The sequence below is a fragment of the Eurosta solidaginis genome, chromosome 1 (genome assembly GCF_040869045.1).
Source record: "Eurosta solidaginis isolate ZX-2024a chromosome 1, ASM4086904v1, whole genome shotgun sequence".
NCBI lineage: Eukaryota > Metazoa > Arthropoda > Insecta > Diptera > Tephritidae > Eurosta > Eurosta solidaginis.
The window spans coordinates 89,668,513-89,687,676 of NC_090319.1; the positions used below are offsets into that span (position 1 = coordinate 89,668,513).

General features: G+C 36.8%; 1 protein-coding gene across 7 annotated transcripts in view; it reads right to left on the reverse strand.

Moving 5' to 3' along the window:
• LOC137236457 (rho GTPase-activating protein 39-like) overlaps positions 1-10,220 on the reverse strand; it is a 334,523-nt gene extending 324,303 nt beyond the window's left edge. For 3 of the 7 annotated variants that reach the window (XR_010948423.1, XM_067759086.1, XM_067759083.1), the window contains exons 1-12: positions 10,166-10,220; positions 9,955-10,114; positions 7,750-7,890; positions 6,266-6,442; positions 5,914-6,175; positions 5,128-5,844; positions 3,808-3,881; positions 3,589-3,731; positions 3,340-3,520; positions 1,122-1,237; positions 912-1,035; positions 282-435 (exon numbers count right to left, since the gene is read on the reverse strand). Coding sequence is in view for 3 of the 7 variants with exons in the window: in XM_067759086.1 (XP_067615187.1) it covers positions 1,023-1,035; positions 1,122-1,237; positions 3,340-3,520; positions 3,589-3,704 (426 nt within the window). In the remaining 4 variants the exon portion in view is untranslated. Of the gene's footprint in view, positions 1-281; positions 436-911; positions 1,036-1,121; positions 1,238-3,339; positions 3,521-3,588; positions 3,758-3,807; positions 3,882-5,127; positions 5,845-5,913; positions 6,176-6,265; positions 6,443-7,749; positions 7,891-9,954; positions 10,115-10,165 lie in introns of all 7 variants that reach the window. The other 4 variants (XM_067759087.1, XM_067759084.1, XM_067759088.1 and 1 more) reach the window with 3 other exon arrangements.
• Between the last annotated feature and the right edge of the window lie 8,944 nt (positions 10,221-19,164).

Consider the following 19,164-nt stretch of genomic DNA (forward strand, 5'->3'; position numbering starts at 1 on the left):
AAAGTAAAGTTTAAGTATAGTCAACAAACACCACAGTTTCTGGTCCAATCACCAGCTGCCATACTTCAAACGGTCATTTTAGTCGAAGCCGCGAACTTTAGATATACAGTCGTTGTGCCCTTATTTCCTCGTGATAGCATCTTTGAGCTCTGACCACAATGAGCCCAGCTGTTTTCATTCTTTGCAAACAATGGCCACCAGACAAGCCAGCCAGCTGGTTAGCAGTCTCACACTGCCATAATACAAAGGTTGCAGGTTTACCTTTTTCATATTCAACTTACCAATTTATTAAGTTCTGGGAGCTTATCAACTATTTCTTTGGCTTTATCTGGATCCTCCGTATTGGCACATTCTTCATAGAATTGGTCCGGGATAAGAGGGTCCGGGATTCACGATACCACAGTTTCAACAGACTAGCGGGCGCATGTGCATCCACTGTAAAACCGGAAAATTAAAAAAAAAATGTTATTCGACATCAAGCGTTATTATCAATAAATTGAAATCTATGTTACCACATGCACTGAAAAACTGTTTCCTATCGTTATTCTATTGCTTCCTTACAAAAATTTAAAAAACTTCGAAAAGTTTTAAAGTTAAAACTGTTTTAGAAGTCCGAATAGTTTTCGAAGTTTAAATTATCATTGAAGTTCGAACAGTTTAAAGTTCAAACTATTTTTGAAGTGCGAATTATTTTCGAAGTTCAAATAATTTTCGAAGTTCGAAATTGGAATTGTTATCAAAGCTGGGCTTTCTTACTGTTATTTCCTCACGAGTCAGTGTCATTTGAAATGTAAACTTTTTCACACAAATTATATGGCAGAGAAGTATACATTTCAAAAGTTACACTTACAGAATCCAGCGCAAGTTTTCTTTCCTCCTATCAGTTTCCCCAAGCGTAGCTCGCAACTTACCCATGCTATTTTTATAATCAGGAACTTCCCACCGATCAATGCGGATTTTCAAACAATTAACCTCATCCACATCGGCGGAGACGCGGAATATTCTCTCTGTTTGTTTGCCATTCAATAGCAAAACCTAAATATTCATTCAAAATTTAAAAAGAGAAACAAATTTAATCAATAGTATCAAATTTAATATCAATGGGTTCCGTAATCTCTTACATGCTCTGAAAATGTAGTTTGTATCCATGGTAGTTTACGGAAAGGAAATTTTTCCTTTGCAACTCCATAACCTCAGCGATTGTGCTGCCAAACATGCCGACGCGTAGAATTTGATTCTGGAGGATATAAAATGGTTACAAGTTAAGCTCCGCAGTTACTTTCAGGGGAAATGATTTAAAATTATGACGGATGCAAAACGTGTCTGGGTCGATGACCAATCATCTTAAAAGCGCTGAAGTAAACGGTCATCGTTGATGGCCGCAATCAATGTAGGAAAACTAGATCCTGCAAACAGATGTACTACTCAGGTGGCCAAAAACAACGTAACGAAAATACCAAATATGCGTGTTCTACTAGTTAGTGATATGTATTTTCATTCTTAGCGACCACAGTAAGCTGATACAAGTCAAGACACATTCCGTTTTTCAATGGGAATGTTTGCAGACAGATATACAGGAGTCAGAGGGAGATAGAAATGGGCAGAGAAACCGCTAAGGGGACAGAAAGAAAGATATAGGAAGCTAGAACGGAACACAGAGATAGGGAAAGCGATTGAAAGAAAGAGATTCAGGAAGAGAGAGACCGCGAGATAGAGGAAGGGAGATAGTAAGTGATGTATGAGGAAAAGAGATTAATTAAGAGACTGAGGAGGAGTAATGCCAATTTCACACAGAGGCTTAATGAAATAACTAGTCAAGTTTTCTACATTACAGCTCTAATTGAACTCAATATTCGATACAAAATACAAATTCTTAATTATCTCATTATTGCTTTATTGAATGCCTAATCAAGTGAAAAACCAGTCGGCTTTGCTTGGTGCTTCGATTTTTATTGTCAATGTAACAAATGGCAATCAAAAATATATTATGTTCAATAAAAAACACGAAAAAATTTAAATTAAATTTTCGCTGCATTTGCTGCAAAAGATAATATGGCTTTTTCGAAAATATGCACATATTTGGTTAGGTGCAACATCTATAGGTAGTTGCGTATGGATTTGATTTTGATTGTATTTATAGTTAAGAAGGAAACGGCTGCTTTCCATTTTAACTATTTTTTGTAAAAACGAAATATTTTTTTGGGTCTGCTGACAGATGTTCGCTTAATGAAGCGAAAGGCCCTGTATGAAAAGGGAAACTTAATTATTCCATTAAATAAAATTGCGAATCAATTAAGTTTCTGTGTGAAAACGGTATAAGAAATAGGAAAATGAGAGAGAGGAAGAGAGAAAGAGGAAGCGAGGTGACAAAGAGAGACAGATGAATAGATAAGGAGAGAAAGAGTGAGATACGCAGGAAAGGAGAGAAGTAAAGCAGCAGGGAAAGACGGAGATAAACAGGGAGGAAAATATGGAGAGGTGGGGAGAAAGAATGAGGTAGTGGGGAGCGGGAAAATATAGTAATGAAGCTAATTTGGGGAAGATGTATGGGGAGAGGCAGGAATTGGGAATAATAGAGGCAGAGAGATCTATTAAATGTCCCCTTGGAATAAAGCTGCAGCAGGTATGACTGTCGTAAGAAGCTACTAAAATACCCAAATGATTCAAGGGGTTGTGCAACGCAGTCCTTTCACGGGGTTGTCAGCGCAATTTATAGCTTCTCCAACTTAATTGTTAACCTCACCTACCCGTCTCGAATCCTGTTTTTTTAGCAGGTGATGCTCTGCCTACCCCAAGTTCTTCATGCAACTAGAGGGTGGGGCGGGATGGGCTAGAAGACTCAATGTTGTCATATTAAATTGTGCCCTTGTAGTACCTTGTTACGGACCGGATATATATACGACAAAAGACCATTAACATCGATAAGACTCCTCAAAACCTTGAAGGAGTGTCTTTATCGCAACAACGTATTAAATGTAAACCACGGTTACTTACAACGAAGCCCCAAACATTGAATAACAGTGGGATTGAATGGGTTATCAAGCGCAAAAGCTTCACAGCTTTCAAACTCAATTAACAACCTCTATTACACGAGCCGAATGGCTCAGGTCATTTAAAGTTTTTGGAGTGGATGGAGTTACCTATAGGTTCGACGTGGTCATATCACTTCTATCTTTGGGGAGTGTTTCTATCTCGGTCTGATGTTTAGTTACAGAGATATTTTGGTTTCAGTTTGGGTCAGCACTTAAAAGTATTGGCAACGACCGAGAGCGTAGCAAGTAATCAGTGCAACAGTTTGTTTAAATAGTATATGTTTATATATATTTGTTGTCTGCTTACCCTCGCTTGTTCAACTTCATCTTCTGTAGGTCTCTTCGCCTGCCGACGTCCATGACTGACAATACGATCCAAACGTCGACAACAAACAGTTGCATAATGTGAGATCTGTACATGAATGCGCCATTTGCCCACTTCAGGGAATGATGTGGTAAAAGAGGGATCACGATGTCGATTAATGTAACTGTAAAGAATGATTTTGATAGAAATTAGTTTTACATACATTACAATTTTTGCTTTCTATAAACATACTTCAACAATGTTGGCTGAAAAGTGGGCGATGGTGGAACAAAGACAAACAAATAGCCATTAATTCCCAGACAGGTATAAGCGAACCACGTTTTGGATTTTCTGTGTTTTGGCGGCATTGTTATACATATAATTCGTCACGAAGCCTTTTTGATTAAAATATTGAATTTCACTTAGGTGTTATGTTATATATATAGAATTTCTTGTTTTTTTTTAACTCACTGCTGTTGTGGCAAAGCTCCAACAATAATATCGATCGCTACCGCAGTCCAGCTAAGCATATCACGCACAGAAGACTAATAAAGGAAAATATGATTCAGTATAATAGTTAATCGAATTGATATTACTTAGCGATTATAAATATGTAAAATTTCAGTTAAGTAGAAATAAGAAAAAATTCCCGACGTCGAAAATATTTCGATTTTCGAAAAATATTCCAAGTTATGTTTCTCACTGCAAAAAATGTGCTTTACGATATTACCTCTGGTTAAAAGTACATAAAATTTGGACGAAAATAAATTAAAAATTTGCATTTCCTAACTTCGAAAATATTTCGAATTTCCCAGCATGACTGTTGAGGGATTGTTTCCCAGTAAAACCTTTAGGAAAATCAATATATCTTTTTGCTAAAAAATTACTTTATGCTGAATGATTAGAAAAATGCGTAAAAATGTCTCAACTTAGAAATTTTTTAGATTTTCGAAAAATGTTCAGAGTTGTTTCTCAGTACTATTGTTTAAAAATTGGGTCAAATCAATAATATACATATATCGTTACAAAATATATAAAATCCAAATAAAGAGGAAAATAACAAATTTTCCTTACTTCGAAAATTTTTAGATTTTCGAAAATATTTCAGTTTGTGCTTCTTAGTATTTCTGTATAAAAATTTGTAAAATCGATATTATATAACGTTAAAAAGTAAATGAAATCGAAATAAAAAGTAAGTTTTCTTAACTTCGAAAATGTTTACAACTTCGTGGAAATTGCAGTGTTGTGTTTTTCACTATACCAATAGAAAAATCAGGCAAAATTGATACTCTTTATCGTTGAAAAATAAATAAAATCCACTTAAAAAGAAAAAATAAATAAAATTTCATAACTTCGAAAATTATAAGCATTTTGAAAAATTTCCCTCATTTTTAACCTCAGGTTGATAGGAGTTTTTCTTCGAATTTTTTTATAAGATACTGGTACAAGACTAATTTCGTTATTGTTGTTATACTAGTAAGAGCAACCGATTTTCGAATTAACTTGGCGATCGCCTCTTCTCAACAGGAAGTCGATACATTTTTGAGCCAAGTTAGTTTTTTCTGACAACGAGCGCTTTTCAAAAACTATTGTCATATAAGAAAACCAACAACTGTTTGTGTTTTTAAACCCGCGGCGAATGTTCACTCAGCACAGCTGGGGTTACCGACCAATATATTAATGAGCAACTAAATATGCAATAAGAAAACCCATAAGCTGCCTTAAATAACAAAACTAAAATACTTTTAGCACTTCTTTCCTTGTAATAAAATTTAACTACATAATTCTCACCTTTTTGCGAAAAATGCCTTTCGAATGTAAATTCAAATTATCGGCGGCAAATTTCTCAATATCACAATCTTTCATGCACACCAATATCGTCGGCAATCCACCCAAATTTGGTGGTGCACGCTCTCTTGGCGCGAACATTGGCTGTATTGTTGGCTTCACGGCGGTGGCAACCGAATGGTACGTGACTAGCTGTACCTCTTCCTCCTACAATGTTGCTAACACCACTCTCATCTTTGGCATAATGATGTAAACGCACTACCACCACCAGTACCAACAACACCGCTACCACCATTATTTGTATCAGTACTAGTTGAACCAGAACCCGATTTAGCAATACGTGAAATTTGTCGATTAGGTGATGGTAATGTTTGTGATTGCTTTTGTTTTGTATCGGCATCAAGTTGAAGATGTTGATGTGGTGATAGAGGTGGTGATAGAGGTGGTTGTGGTGGTTGTGGTAACAGGTGATGTGGCGCAAGTGCTGGTGAATTCGAATATAGGTGATTTTGGTGCGGATGTGTTTGTGTTTGAGTTGTGTATTGTTGCTGCTGATGATGAGTTTGAGATTGTTGTTTTTGTGTAGGTTTAGTGTGCGTTGCATGCGTTGTATCAAACAATGAGATCTGATATTTATGCTTTGGCTTTTGTGCGAATTCGGTAGCGCGTTCAGCTCCTTGACTACAAATACCCTACAGTACGGGCTCGACATTATCGGAACTGTCAAATGTAGACGAAATATGAAGGTCATAAAAAATAAAAGACAAATTCGAAATATGTTGTACTCACATATCTTCACGTCCTGAAGGATCATATCGTGGATATTGATAAGCGTAATAAGACACGCTATCATCCATATTAGCATAGTCATCGATCATGTCATAATTATGCTCCAAATAACCATCATGCGTATCTGAGCCACCATCCGAATCTTCATTATCGGGCAGAGAGTGAATGCTCCAAATGACTATCTGAATGATAAGAGTCTGAATCAATGGGATCACCAAGTACAAAATACCCCGAAAGTTTGGCCTGTTCCATAATGTAATTCCTTAGTGGTAAAATAGGTTCGTGATTTTAGTAAAAGAAAATAAATCCAAATTAGTAGAAAAGGACTTGAATACATTCACTCATTACTAACCTGATCCCAATTGCTGTAAAGTGGCGATATATTGCCATTATCATATTCGACATCACTATTGTCAGCGTGTCGCTAATTTACATGATGTCGTGAGCCACGTGAACGACGATGTTCGTGCTTATCAGCTCTTGTGATGTCATAGTAGTGCTCGTTGGGGCGACGATTTGCGGGTTTATCCTGCGAATAAAGAAAGGTTTAGCAACTGGCAATAAATAATACAATCGTTGCATCATTTTATTCGGTTCTTTTAGAGAGTGCTTGGTCTCGTTAAAGAGTTTAAAATTTACTCTATTGAGGGACGGCCACCTTGATATACTTGGCCTATCACATAGAGGTCCTCGGTTCAAACAAACACACAAACAACACCACATACTTTAGAAACACTTTTCTTAGTGGCATCGCCATGGAAAGTTTCAGAGCAAAAAGTCATCAGTCCGTTTGGAGTTGGAGTGATGTATACAACGTCCAGTGGATCTATCGAACTCAAAACTATCAAAGTTTAGAGAAGACACAATTTGGGTTCAATTGACCAGTTATTGTGCCTTAGAAATCATAAACAACAGGACAGTAACATGTGTGTAAGGCATCTTTCTCTCTCATCGTCAACGTGTTTTAACTTTCGCAAGGCTGTGCCTGGCATTATCACCGACTAAATCATCCGCGACCTTATTTACAACTTGGAGGTCCCAAATGTCGACCATTTTGAACACCCACGTCGATGGCACTACGCTACCGACTGTCCTACACCCCAAAAATCTTGGGTTTGACGTTTGATCAGGATCCACATTTTGGTTAGCACGCAGCCGCAATTGTTCCGAAAATCCAGAGCCGCAATAAAATCCTCAAATCCCTTGCTGGCAGTACTTGGGGAAAAGACAAAGAAACGCTCATTACCACATACAAAGCAATTGGCCAGCCGTTTGCGTGCTACGCATCCCCTATATGGTCGCCAAGCCTAAAAACTACCCACTGGAAGACTCTACAGGCCTGCCAAAATACTACGCTCAGAACCACCACGGGCTGTCTTCTTATGTCCCCAGTACACCATCTACATAATGAGACGAGAATACTCCCCATCAGGGAGAGAAATGAGATGCTAACCAAACAGTTCCTGTTGAATACCCAGAAACCTGGGCATCCCAACGGACATATGATTGATGAGCCAGCACCGCCTAGTGACTTAAGGAGTCATCTCCGTAAGCATTTTGAGGAAATACGGCACCTGAGAACTCAGCCGTATGAAGCAAACAATCACAAGCAGGTCATTGGTGAACTCCACAAACAGGCGTCGAACCTTTATGCCGGGAATTGCCCGGTGAATCCAGTACTCAGGGAACAGTACCTAAACCTTGCGGAAGAGGAACGCATACTCCCCAGGGAAACGCGAATCACTCTGGTTCAACTTCGTTCTGGATACTGTAACAGGTTAAACTCTTACATATCCAGAATGTATGTAAAAATGTTTGCAAGTTGAAGCTGCTTACCTTTCGTGTGCGTTGTTTTTGCAAGGAACCCAATCGCAAGCTTTCGCCAGCATTGCCACCATTGAAACGCCGACAGCCATGTATACTAGATAAACTGGAATCAATGGACACAGCCTAACTCTTTGTAATGATTTGATGAATCTGCAATGCGTAAATGTGGTAAAAGAGAAAAGTGGTAATCACTAATTTAATAGTCATTTTTGGCTCCGAATATTACTACCTAGTATTTATGTAAACATGCTTAAATGGGCAATGTTCTCTTATATATTTAATGTACAGATTGCAGTTGGAAGTGCCTTCCAACAATAATCTCTTTGGTGGACCTTGTCATATTATGACGGGTTGAGCGCCTATGCGTAGATGATGGATATGGTTTTATTCACTAGGAGGTATAAGTTTCCGAATTTGACTAGGCCTAAGCTAGGAGGGGTGACCCTGCAGGAGGCAGGAGAAACCTTGCACGAAACACCTAGGAATAATTTTAAACAGAAAGCATACGAGACGATACACCTATACACCGATGGATACAAATAATGGAAGGTGTAGGGTCGGTCGCTGATGCGGCAATAAACAGATCCTACAAGCTGTAAGATCAATTGTTCTTCATGCGAAAGTAGTAGCTGTGTCTAAAGCAGTCGACACTGTAGACGAAAAAAACTTAAACTGCAGCCGCGTTAACTTTTACGTTGACAGCCAAGCAGCAATCAATCCCTGGAAAGAATTGGGATAGGGAGAAATATACATCTTTATTTGGTCAATGGGCATATGGGAAGCGATGGAAATGAAAAAGCGGATGAGCTAGCTAGCTGCACATGATCGACCGAGCAGGAAAGGCGTGGAACCAAGCGCGGGGATGCAAACTTTCGAAGATCACGTGCAGATTTTACAACCTTGGACTAACAAAGTTACTTTCATAATTGAAAATGGAGGACGGTAGGCTCATGATGGGTATTCTGAAGACATAGCCTTCATTGGCGTCACATGTTACGTGACACAGTTGTCAAATATGTTAGTATTTGCCAAGAGGACAGAGCTATTTTACAACATAGGTCCTGGATTTTGATAGGGGTTTTCAGTTTGATGGTTGAGCGAACTTCTGGTAACCATATGGACTCATTCAGTCTATGTGAGGTCCTCACGCACCGGCCAGTTCAACCTAACCTAACTCATTTTACGGATAATTGAATTCAAATTAGATATAAGTTGTTGAGAATGTCGGGAAGGGCGGGTTTCCGAGCACCATTGTGTACACTTAATGACATGTGTTTTAGTGAAGCAAGAAAATAGTTGGAAAACTCTATATGTTCAAGTTTAAACTTAGTAAAACGCTTTACTAAAGTATGTGCGTCAGTCTTGTCTCTTTACTGATATGATCAACTTTGCGAGTCTAACGTCGTAGGATTCGCACAGAATCTTAGAAATTTTGCAGCCGGCAATTTTCATTGCCAACTTGTCAGTTATAAAAAAAAAAATAAATGTAAGGCGCGATAACTTCCGAAGAGATCTAAGGCCGAGCTTCTCTTCCAATTTGCGTCGTGCTCCTATTAATTTTCCCTACAAATCGGCCTGACGGGACCTACATGTTTTATACCGACTCCGAACGGCATCTGCAAGGCTGATGAGTTTTCACTGAGAGCTTTTCATGGCAGAAATACACCCGGAGCGCTTGCCAAACACTGCCGAGGGGCGACCCCGCTTAAAAAATTTTCTTCTAATTGAAAAACCTTATTTCTAAAATTTTGATGTTGCTTTGCCCGGGGTGTGAACCCAGGGCATACGGTGTGGTAGGCGGAGCACGCTACCATCACACCACAGTGGCCGCCTTGTCAGTTATACCAGATTTGCTAAGTTAGGGTTGGAGGAGGAAACTATCTCGAATATTTCCCATATGTGTCAATACATCAATAGTAGATATAGATGCAACTTTTATAAAGTAGTAGATATTGTTGAACTCAACGAGTAAAGCGTAGTTGGAATTAAATACAAACGTACATACATCCATTATTTGGCAATATGCCAAGGAATTTCATTACAGATGGGAGTCCATAGACTTTGAGTTTCTTCTACTCGAGTTCAACAGAGGGCTCTAGTTGATTCTCCTTCGCAATAACAATAACATGTAGCCATTAACATGGTCCAAATGACCATAGATATACCCACCGTCAATTATTTGGCATCAAAAAAACCATACACCGTTCTAATTACCTTGTACGCATGCGGTGGCCAGCACAAATTCCATCACTGATCAAAGTCGATCAGTGCCACACGTTGCTCAATAAGATGGCGCAGTAATTTGGTATCAGCTTTATATGCATACCTGGATATATAGTTTTGAATATCAATCTTAGAGTACATCTTTCCTGACCTGGTGATGATATCTATTTTAATATCGTTTTTGTTTAAGAGTAAAACTTACAACTTTGACCGGCTGGACAATGAAAAAGGAGACACTACAAAATGTGTCCACTGATCATCAGTGATGTGTAAATGCAAATGCCTGACTTAGTGATGGAACGGTATTTCACTATCGGTGATTGCATCGCCCCTTGGCGGAACGATACAAGGTGGCAGCATGGGACAGCTGACTATAAACTTTTTTATTTGATATGATACATCAACTTCCGGCGTAGTACAATTATGACATTTGTCCATCGAATTTACAAAAACAAAGTACATGGAACTTTTATTTATGTTTGTAGGTATGTCACCATGCTGCCACCTTGTATCATTCCGCTATGCATCGCCCCGAATTAAAAATCGCTAACAGTTGCCGTCATCCAGTGAGTTTCACAACTCCGGCTCACGCTCAATTCTCAAGCAAATGCTCTGGATCATTGAGAGACTTTAGAAGCAGATGTGGTGATATTTTCGCAAACGTGAAATGTGATAGGCAGATGTCGACACTGTTTTTCACATAACTCATACGGCGAAAGGCTAAGCAGCGACATCTATTTTTGAAAAAGTAGGTTTATTAAAGGCAGCGTTGCCAATCAAAAGACAAGTAGTTAACAAATTATCTGGCGCACAAATTGAACCAGACTTCTAACTGGATTTATCTGGCTCAAATCGTTGTTGTTGCATTTACATACAAAATTATTTATCTAGCTCAGGCTCTTTGCCACCGGATGATGGGTAGTGATAGCTATTGCTATCCAAATATATCAGTGTTGGCGATTTTCAATCATTCGATTCTTTTGAATGGCAATCACCTCTGGCAGCATTTCGCGAATAGCAATATTTCTTCACTCGGTTGTGTTTACTTTTTTTATAGTACAGAGCATTGTGAATGATGACAAAGTGTGTTATCTTATCTGTCAACTGCCTGACAGGCTGTTCAATATGGCTACTTTTCAGCGTTTTGACAGGCTGTTCAATATGGCGGCGTCTGTCTTCAGCGGGTGATAGAAAGAGATACAGAATGAGACAGCGATAGTCAAATACGAATCAGGTGATCCAATCACTTTGGAATTTTGACGTTTATGCAGAAGATATCACACTTATGCGGCAGTTACCCACCGACGTGTGCGTACGTACGGACGTTTATCGTACGAAGCACATTTGACCGAACTCTCAAGCCCGTAGGAATCAATGTGTGCGTCTGTGTACATGTACATAAAATATTTGTGGGTGTATTGTTACCAACAAAGCACTGTTGCCATTGGCCGGTTTGCATGCATGCTTATGTAAACATCAACTTTTTCCAATTTAATTTTTGATATTGTAAAATGCCGGAATACATATTAAATAAGTATAAATAGATTACATATATATAATCAGCACTTTTACATAATTATTTCGAATTATTTTCACAATTTTTCAAACTTTAATTAGGTGTTTTTGCATAAAATTGCAAACGGTCAAAAATTAGCGCACAAAAGTTTACTAGGCAACTCTGTCTAGTGAGAGAGCGATCAGCTGACACGTTCTTACGGAAAAAATCAAAATTGTTTTGATTTCTACGTTCCGGGCTACGTACGTACGGGCTTGCACGTCGGTGAGTTTTCGTTTACATTGCACACTCATAAGATAGGTCGTGTCAGCTGACACGTTTTTGGTACGTACGTTCGTGAGTAACTGCCGCATTAGTCATCACTCACAATGGCACAGAGGTTTGCGAAAAACAACGATGACAGTGATGTGTACACGCAAATGCCTGAGACCTAGTGATGGAACGATATTTCACTATCGGTGATTGCATCGCCGCGAATTAAAAATCGCTAATAGTGTTAGCTATTGCTATCCAAATATAACAGTGATAAGCGATTTTCCTTCGTTCGATTCTTTTGAATGAAAATCACTTCTGGCAGCGTTTCGCCAATAGCGATATTTCTTCATGAAGCGGTATTTCTTCACTCGGTTGTGTTTACTTTTAGCTAGTTTGCTCTTTCAGGCGACGTTATTTTGAATTGATATTTTTATAAACGACGTTTGATCTGGTTGGCTGCGAAAATTGTGTTGTATTAATTTATTAAAATCCGTTTTCATACCGAGTGAAAGATGACAGCAAATTATAGTAAAAAAAGAAATGAAATATGGTAATTTTATGAGCCCATAAATGAAACGCATGCAAAGCCCGGTGATAATTGTTAAAGTCCCCGTTCATATAAATATTTCATGAAGTGTATAAAAGAGGTTAAATTACTGATTTTTTTTTTTTTTTTTTTTTTATTACAAATGACGCCAAATAGACCTGGATCTTTAGACTTGGACTAAGATTGTTTGCCTGTGTAATTCCTAAGTTAATACTTCCAGGCAGTAGCTGTTAGCAGTTTTATAAAATATGTTTTTGATGGAAAAATAAAAGAACTATAGAAATAAATATCACTCGTCTTATTGTAAACAGATGTAACTCAAAATTTAAGTTTTTTGGGAGAATGCAATTCAAGTTTTATCATATTATATGGTTAAATTCTCCGGGTAATTTCTAGGGCACTGAAGTGGGTGGCTAATTTTCTGTTAAAAGATATTTTTATAATTGTTTGAAGAATTTGCTTTATTTTTGCTCTGCATTTTTCATTAAACAGTAGCCGTGTTTATTTTACAGGCGTATACGTTTACGCTTAAACTTTATATGGACTGCTGAGCTTCAAAGTTTAAATACAACTCTGAAATTGCTGCTCATAAAATTAGTAGTACTAATTTTTAATATGCATTATACTGAGAAGTAACTGAAATATGTGTCTATGTTTCCTCTCAGCACTAATTCTAGGTATCACCTCTAAAAATTGTGTGTATCCACTATTCATCGCAACCGATTCAGCTATATGTTATGCACAGACATACAACAGAAGGCTGTGTCTCCGCTTTTCGGTACACCATGTGCTGTAGCTAGTTGTTTAACCAATGCCGCTAGATGGGTCTCCTAAGCATTATCTAAGCGAGGATAAGCGTTTTTTTACGCGCAAACGTAAAAGTATACGCGTGTAAAAAAAACACGGCTATTAATTCACCTTACTATAAAAGCGTTATGCAGCCAAATACAACTTTCATAATAAATTCATACGGAGTATTTCTGAATACATCGGTGTAGTATAAAAATAATAGTAAATAAATCATGTTTTTATGGTGTTACATATACAGGTTTATTTCGGGTGGATTCATCTTACATTTAAAAATCAAAGCATTTTCAATTAGCAAAATTTATAAAACAAAGATACATAGACATCTATTTCCGCTAGTTTCATCTTATTGCGTGTAATACGGGACTGAACATAATGTCGTCAGCCAGTTAATAATATTGTATCATAATGTCTCAGAAAATTAGAATTTCACATTACATCAGATTACAATAAAATGTACATATTTTTTTCTTTTTATTCCAATTTTGGTTCATATATTCTGTAAACTAAACTAAATTAATGTATAACCTTCAATTTACTCCGGTAAACAAACATTCCTTTGGTATATCCTAGTATATAAATTGCACATTCGGTTATTAAAAATAAATTAAAGCGATCGCTATAGCTTTAAAAAATAACCGCAATTCAAAAATCGCCATCACTATTTTCACATATAGTTCAAAATCGCTGTATCACCCATCACTAATCTGAACATAGAAGGGCCGTTCCATTGGTTTATCGAGCTCTGGCTCTGGCTCAAATCTCATTGGAACGATCTGGATCAACTTTATGAGAACTGGCAGCACTAATATAAAACATCTGTTCTGTTGAAAATAACCCTTCAAAAAACGCGAGTACTCCACAAATAATGTAAGGAATACTCCTTTGGGAGTATAGGAGTATTCCAAAACTAATCTGTATTCATACAAAAAATGTGCTCCAATTAACATTGCGATGTCCTAGGACAGGAGTAGGTGATCCCACTCTCGCTTTGTTTGTGAGTATTCCATAGAGTACATACGTGAGAGTACTTTCCAAAGTACTTTCACTGTAGTACTCCATGGAGCACCCACAGAGGAGCATATGCCAAAGTACTAAAGAGGAATTGTGTCGGAAAGAAATATCGGAGTGAATTTAATTTAAAATGAAGGTAAATGAAGAAAGCAATACAACTTTTATATTTTTTACTACGAATATTCTTATGTTATTTAGCATTTGCGTGAATAAAGAAACTAATATTTCTCTATACTATAGTATGTATACATAAAACCAGTTCGCGGTTGCATTTTATCAGAGTTGCCATAGTGTTATAGTGTCCATAGAGTTGTTGGATTACGTGGATGTACGTCTAACAATACTCCTTTGCAATGCGTTTGCGGACCACCATCAGCCGATCATTGCTCGTTTTTTAACGACAGTGATCACGACACGATGACGATCGAAAAGAGTTGCCAAAAGTAAAATATTGCATGCAAATAACTAATAATAAAATTTTACTTTGGCAACTCTGATAAAATGCAACAGCGCACTGGTTTTATGTATACATACTATAGTATGATAGAGAAATATTAGTTTCTTTATTCACGCAAATGCTAAATAACATAAGAATATTCGTAGTATAAAATATAAAAGTTGTATTACCCCTCTTCATTTACTTTCATTTTAAATTAAATTCACTTCGATAATTTGTCCGACACAATTCCTCTTTAGTACTTTGGCATATGATCCTCTGTGGGTGCTCCATGGAGTACTACAGTGAAAGTACTTTGGAACGTACTCTCACGTATGTACTCTATGGAATACTCACAAACAAAGCGAGAGTGGGATCACCTACTCCTCTCCTAGGACATCGCAATGTTAATTGGAGCACATTTTTTGTATGAATACAGATTAGATTTGGAGCAGTCCTATACTCCCAAAGGAGTATTCCTTACATTATTTATAGAGTACTCGCCTTTTTTGAAGGGTATGTGTACATTTGTGTATACATAAAAGAATTCGCCATATTTAAAAGCAAAAACACTGAAAGAGTAAACAACTTGAAGATGATGTAAGGAAAATAAATAGTTTGCTTACGTGCGAAACTATTTAAATGTTAATAATTCTATCAGTATCTTAAAATTTTGTGTACGTTTCTTCTTATTTTCAACAAAACAGATGTTTTATATTAGTGCTGCCAGTTCTCATAAAGTTGATCCAGATCGTTCCAATGAGATTTGAGCCAGAGCCAGAGCTCGATAAACCAATGGAACGGCCTTAAAGTTGAGCCATGAGTGTTACCAACTCAAAAGTGGTTAGCTTTCAAAAAATCTACTACAGAAAACGAAACGAACAGAACTGCTATACGGATCAGAAATTGAACCAGATAAATATCAGGATCACAACGTTGTTGTTGCATTTGCATGTTAAATTTCTATCCGTATCTCGCTCAAGTCTCAATGGAACGTAACTAGAATGGATGTGGACCACAAATCACATACAGAAGATTGCGCATTCATGAGTTCAAAATTGGTTCGTTCTGCGCACATACATCACACTTGACTGGTTGAGCGAATGAAAGAAAGAGAGAAAAAACCAAGAGCTAAAGGAAAATGACGTAAAAATTGCCCATAAAAACAACTGATCTTTTGTTTACATGTACAATACGCAATCTTGTTTGTGTTGTTTACTATGCAGTTTGGCAGCTTAAATTGAGGTTATGTTGCGAATACAGTGGAAGTCACTAGAATAAAGTATAATGTAGGAATGATGTTCGGAATTTTTTCAAAATTTGTCCAAAATCCTGATTCACAAAAGGGAGTGTAGTTAAGTATGAAATGGAAACAATGCACTTAGATTCTGATCCTTTTTAAGCAGCAGATTTTTATTTTACAAATGTAATATACAAACCAAAGTTCATTCTATTACACATTTTATCTATGGGGCTTCACATGTACTTAATGAAAATATGCTTTTTATTTTTACGAACTTATTCCTCAATGAAAATAAATGACACACGTATAAATGTAGTCATCAATCATGTTTCTTACTTCTAACTATATGTTATAAATATGTTAAAAGTAGCAGAACAGAGCAAAATATTGACAAATCTGATATGTCATACTAATTTTATATAATAAAATGATTTTATACATTGCATGCATTTTATACCTATGCATTATATCTTAAATTTTCTCTAACTTTTAGTTTTGGAGCTGGCTAATTTTTGCTTTTCGTATGAATAACTTTCTTGTGCTACCAGACAGTGTTTTTATTTGGGACCAAAATTCATCGAAAAAAGGACCAGACCTCAAAAAAGGTACAAAATTTTGGTTTTATTGGTATACAAACAATTGTAGGATGTTTCCGTGGTTTCTTATATATATATAAAACTATGTCTTTTGCTAATCAAACGTTGTGAACCTAGTTTTGCTTGATTGCAATGAAATAACATGTCTAGCGCAGTTAGGTTTTATTGAGGAACGGCTAAAAAATTTGCGTTGTGAATCGTTAACGAAACTAAGGAATTGTGGTAATGCTATTTTTATAGATGTTTACTTTTTCCCTAACAGTTTAAACTTCATACCAGAGCCAATATTCAGTAGGTGTGAGTTTTTCAGACTAAAAATTAAGCGTCTAAAAAATTTCCACTGTGTAATAACCGAATACGGATCGAAATATCCAACCACCAAGAAAAGTCTTATTTCTGATAAGTCCGTTGGTTCATCAAAAATTATTGACAATGTATTCGCCTGAATGTTCAACACTTCCCTTTTTAATGCCTCGCCTAAATTATCGCCCAGGTGAAATCTCATTGTTCTGCTACATTTATTGATAGAGCAATTTTCGTGGCAAGAATTCCATTGAAGCAAATTGAAAATTATATGTGGATAATAGATTTGCGGGACATTTTTTTAGCAGTATTTTGAGTTTTTGTTTCAGGGTAAAGGGCGAACTAAAGCTGGAGACATTGGTGCTTTATCGATAACCGTATCGGTAACCTTATAACAGCTGATTCGACCAACCTTATGAGAATCAATGCAATCGATTATTGGTGCCGCTAAGGTCGTAACCGTATCGTAGCCAACCAATTGGGTTTTGGTTTACCGTCGTAACGATAAACAGCTGATTACGTTAGGGATACGGATACAGCGATACGACATACGGCACCAGTGACTCCGGTTTAATGGTGACTTATAACCATTAAGCCGTAACCAGATAAAACAGCTGATCGAACCTACTTTATGGAAATCAATGTAATCGATTAATGGTGCCATACCATAACGCCAACTCGATTACATTGATTTCCATAAGGTAGGTGTGATCAGCTGTTTTATCTGGTTATGGCTTTATGGTTATAAGTCACCATTAATTCGCCCTTAAAAGAAATACAAGTATCAAAACCTTGCCGAAAAAGAATCAAAATTGAGAAAAAGGGACCAGCGGACCATATGGTGTTTGAAACGACTGGACTGAAGTAGCAACCGTGTTCTCAAATGCAGGCTTCCACATCAAACACATATACATATAAGTACTTCGACATTACGAAATACATTGTCGCGTTGTGAGGCAAAGTATTGTTGCATAAAATCTTTTTGACCACCACAATACCACAGAATAAAGGGCCCATTACTGATACCTAGCGTAGACTTGACTTGACTTGGCGTAAACTTGGCAACTTAGCCACGATTATACTCCACTTAGCGCATACAATCTGGCATCATAATCAATAAATGTCAATTTGTATGACAAAATGTCAAAATGAAATGGAGACAAACAAATGGCATCTCAAAATGTAAACGTCACTTAGAAGTTACATAGAAAATCAAAATTCAACAGATTTCTAAGTCAAGTAAAGTGTTGCTAAGTTTTGAGTAATCAGTAACATGCAATGTTCATTTAACGGAACTGTAAGTTACAGTTCTCAAGTCAAGTCAAGTCTATGCTAAGTATAAGTAATGGGCCCTTAAGTATGAAATTTCACAAAAATAATAAATTTTTTCGAAAAATCACACCGAATAACTGCAGTCATTGTTTACGAATTTAGAAACAATGAGAATGGTAAATACGAACGTGTATGAAATGTAATGTCAAAACGTATAAGCACATGGTTGTATTTCAATGCACGAAAATTCTTTATAAATGCATGAAATGATTAAAAGAAAGTTCAAAAAAATTGAAAAAACTTTAATATAATAAAAAGCTTATTTTAACACCAACAAATACGCCTTATATATTCTATATATACATCAAATGGTAAGGATTATCACATTTTAAAATTTAAGCTAAATAATGATAGTTTTTTTTTTTTGAGACTGCGTCGAACACTGTGCGTGTGACTTTTCAGCGATCAGCTCTTAGTTGCGCTACTTGGTAAGATTTTCAATGGATGTGGATTGCAACCAAAAAATGTGGACTGCAAATCAACAGGTGAGTTGTTGTGTATATATTTATAATAGGGGTGGGAATATTCGAAAAAAAATTATTCGAATAATAAATTCGTAATTCGAATAATATCTATTCGAACTTTTTATTCGTTTATTCGCTTCCATTTATTATTCCTTTCCTTATTATTCGAATAGTGTGTACTATTCGAATAGTAGTACTACTCGAATAGTTCGAATAGTAAAATAAAAAAATGTTGTTTATCTTACGCTCATCGCTTGTACATATCGCTCATTTACTTCAATAGTGTCATAGCTCAAAAAACACAATTTTCCAGGAGAGCCATTCAAAAATTTTAACTGCCATATGTTGCGCATATAAAGGCACATTTTGATTTGTATAGCACGTGGTAAATTTTTAACGGATAACAAAATATTTTTTTATACAACATAGATCATGTTATTGGGTACATTTATATGTTATTAACTCAACAGTCATGTTTTTTGAGTTATGATATGCAGGCCCGACGAGAGGGGGGGAATGGGGGATTCCCCCCGGGCCCGGGGTTTCTCAGGGGGCTGCGATTTAGAGGTACTAATACTTTTTTTAATTCAGGAGAGTCTTTAGTTGTTCTATGTGCAAATTTTAAGCCGAATTTCAAAAACAGCGAATATCGATAATGATTTTTTGCCTGGACCTGAGGAGACAATAA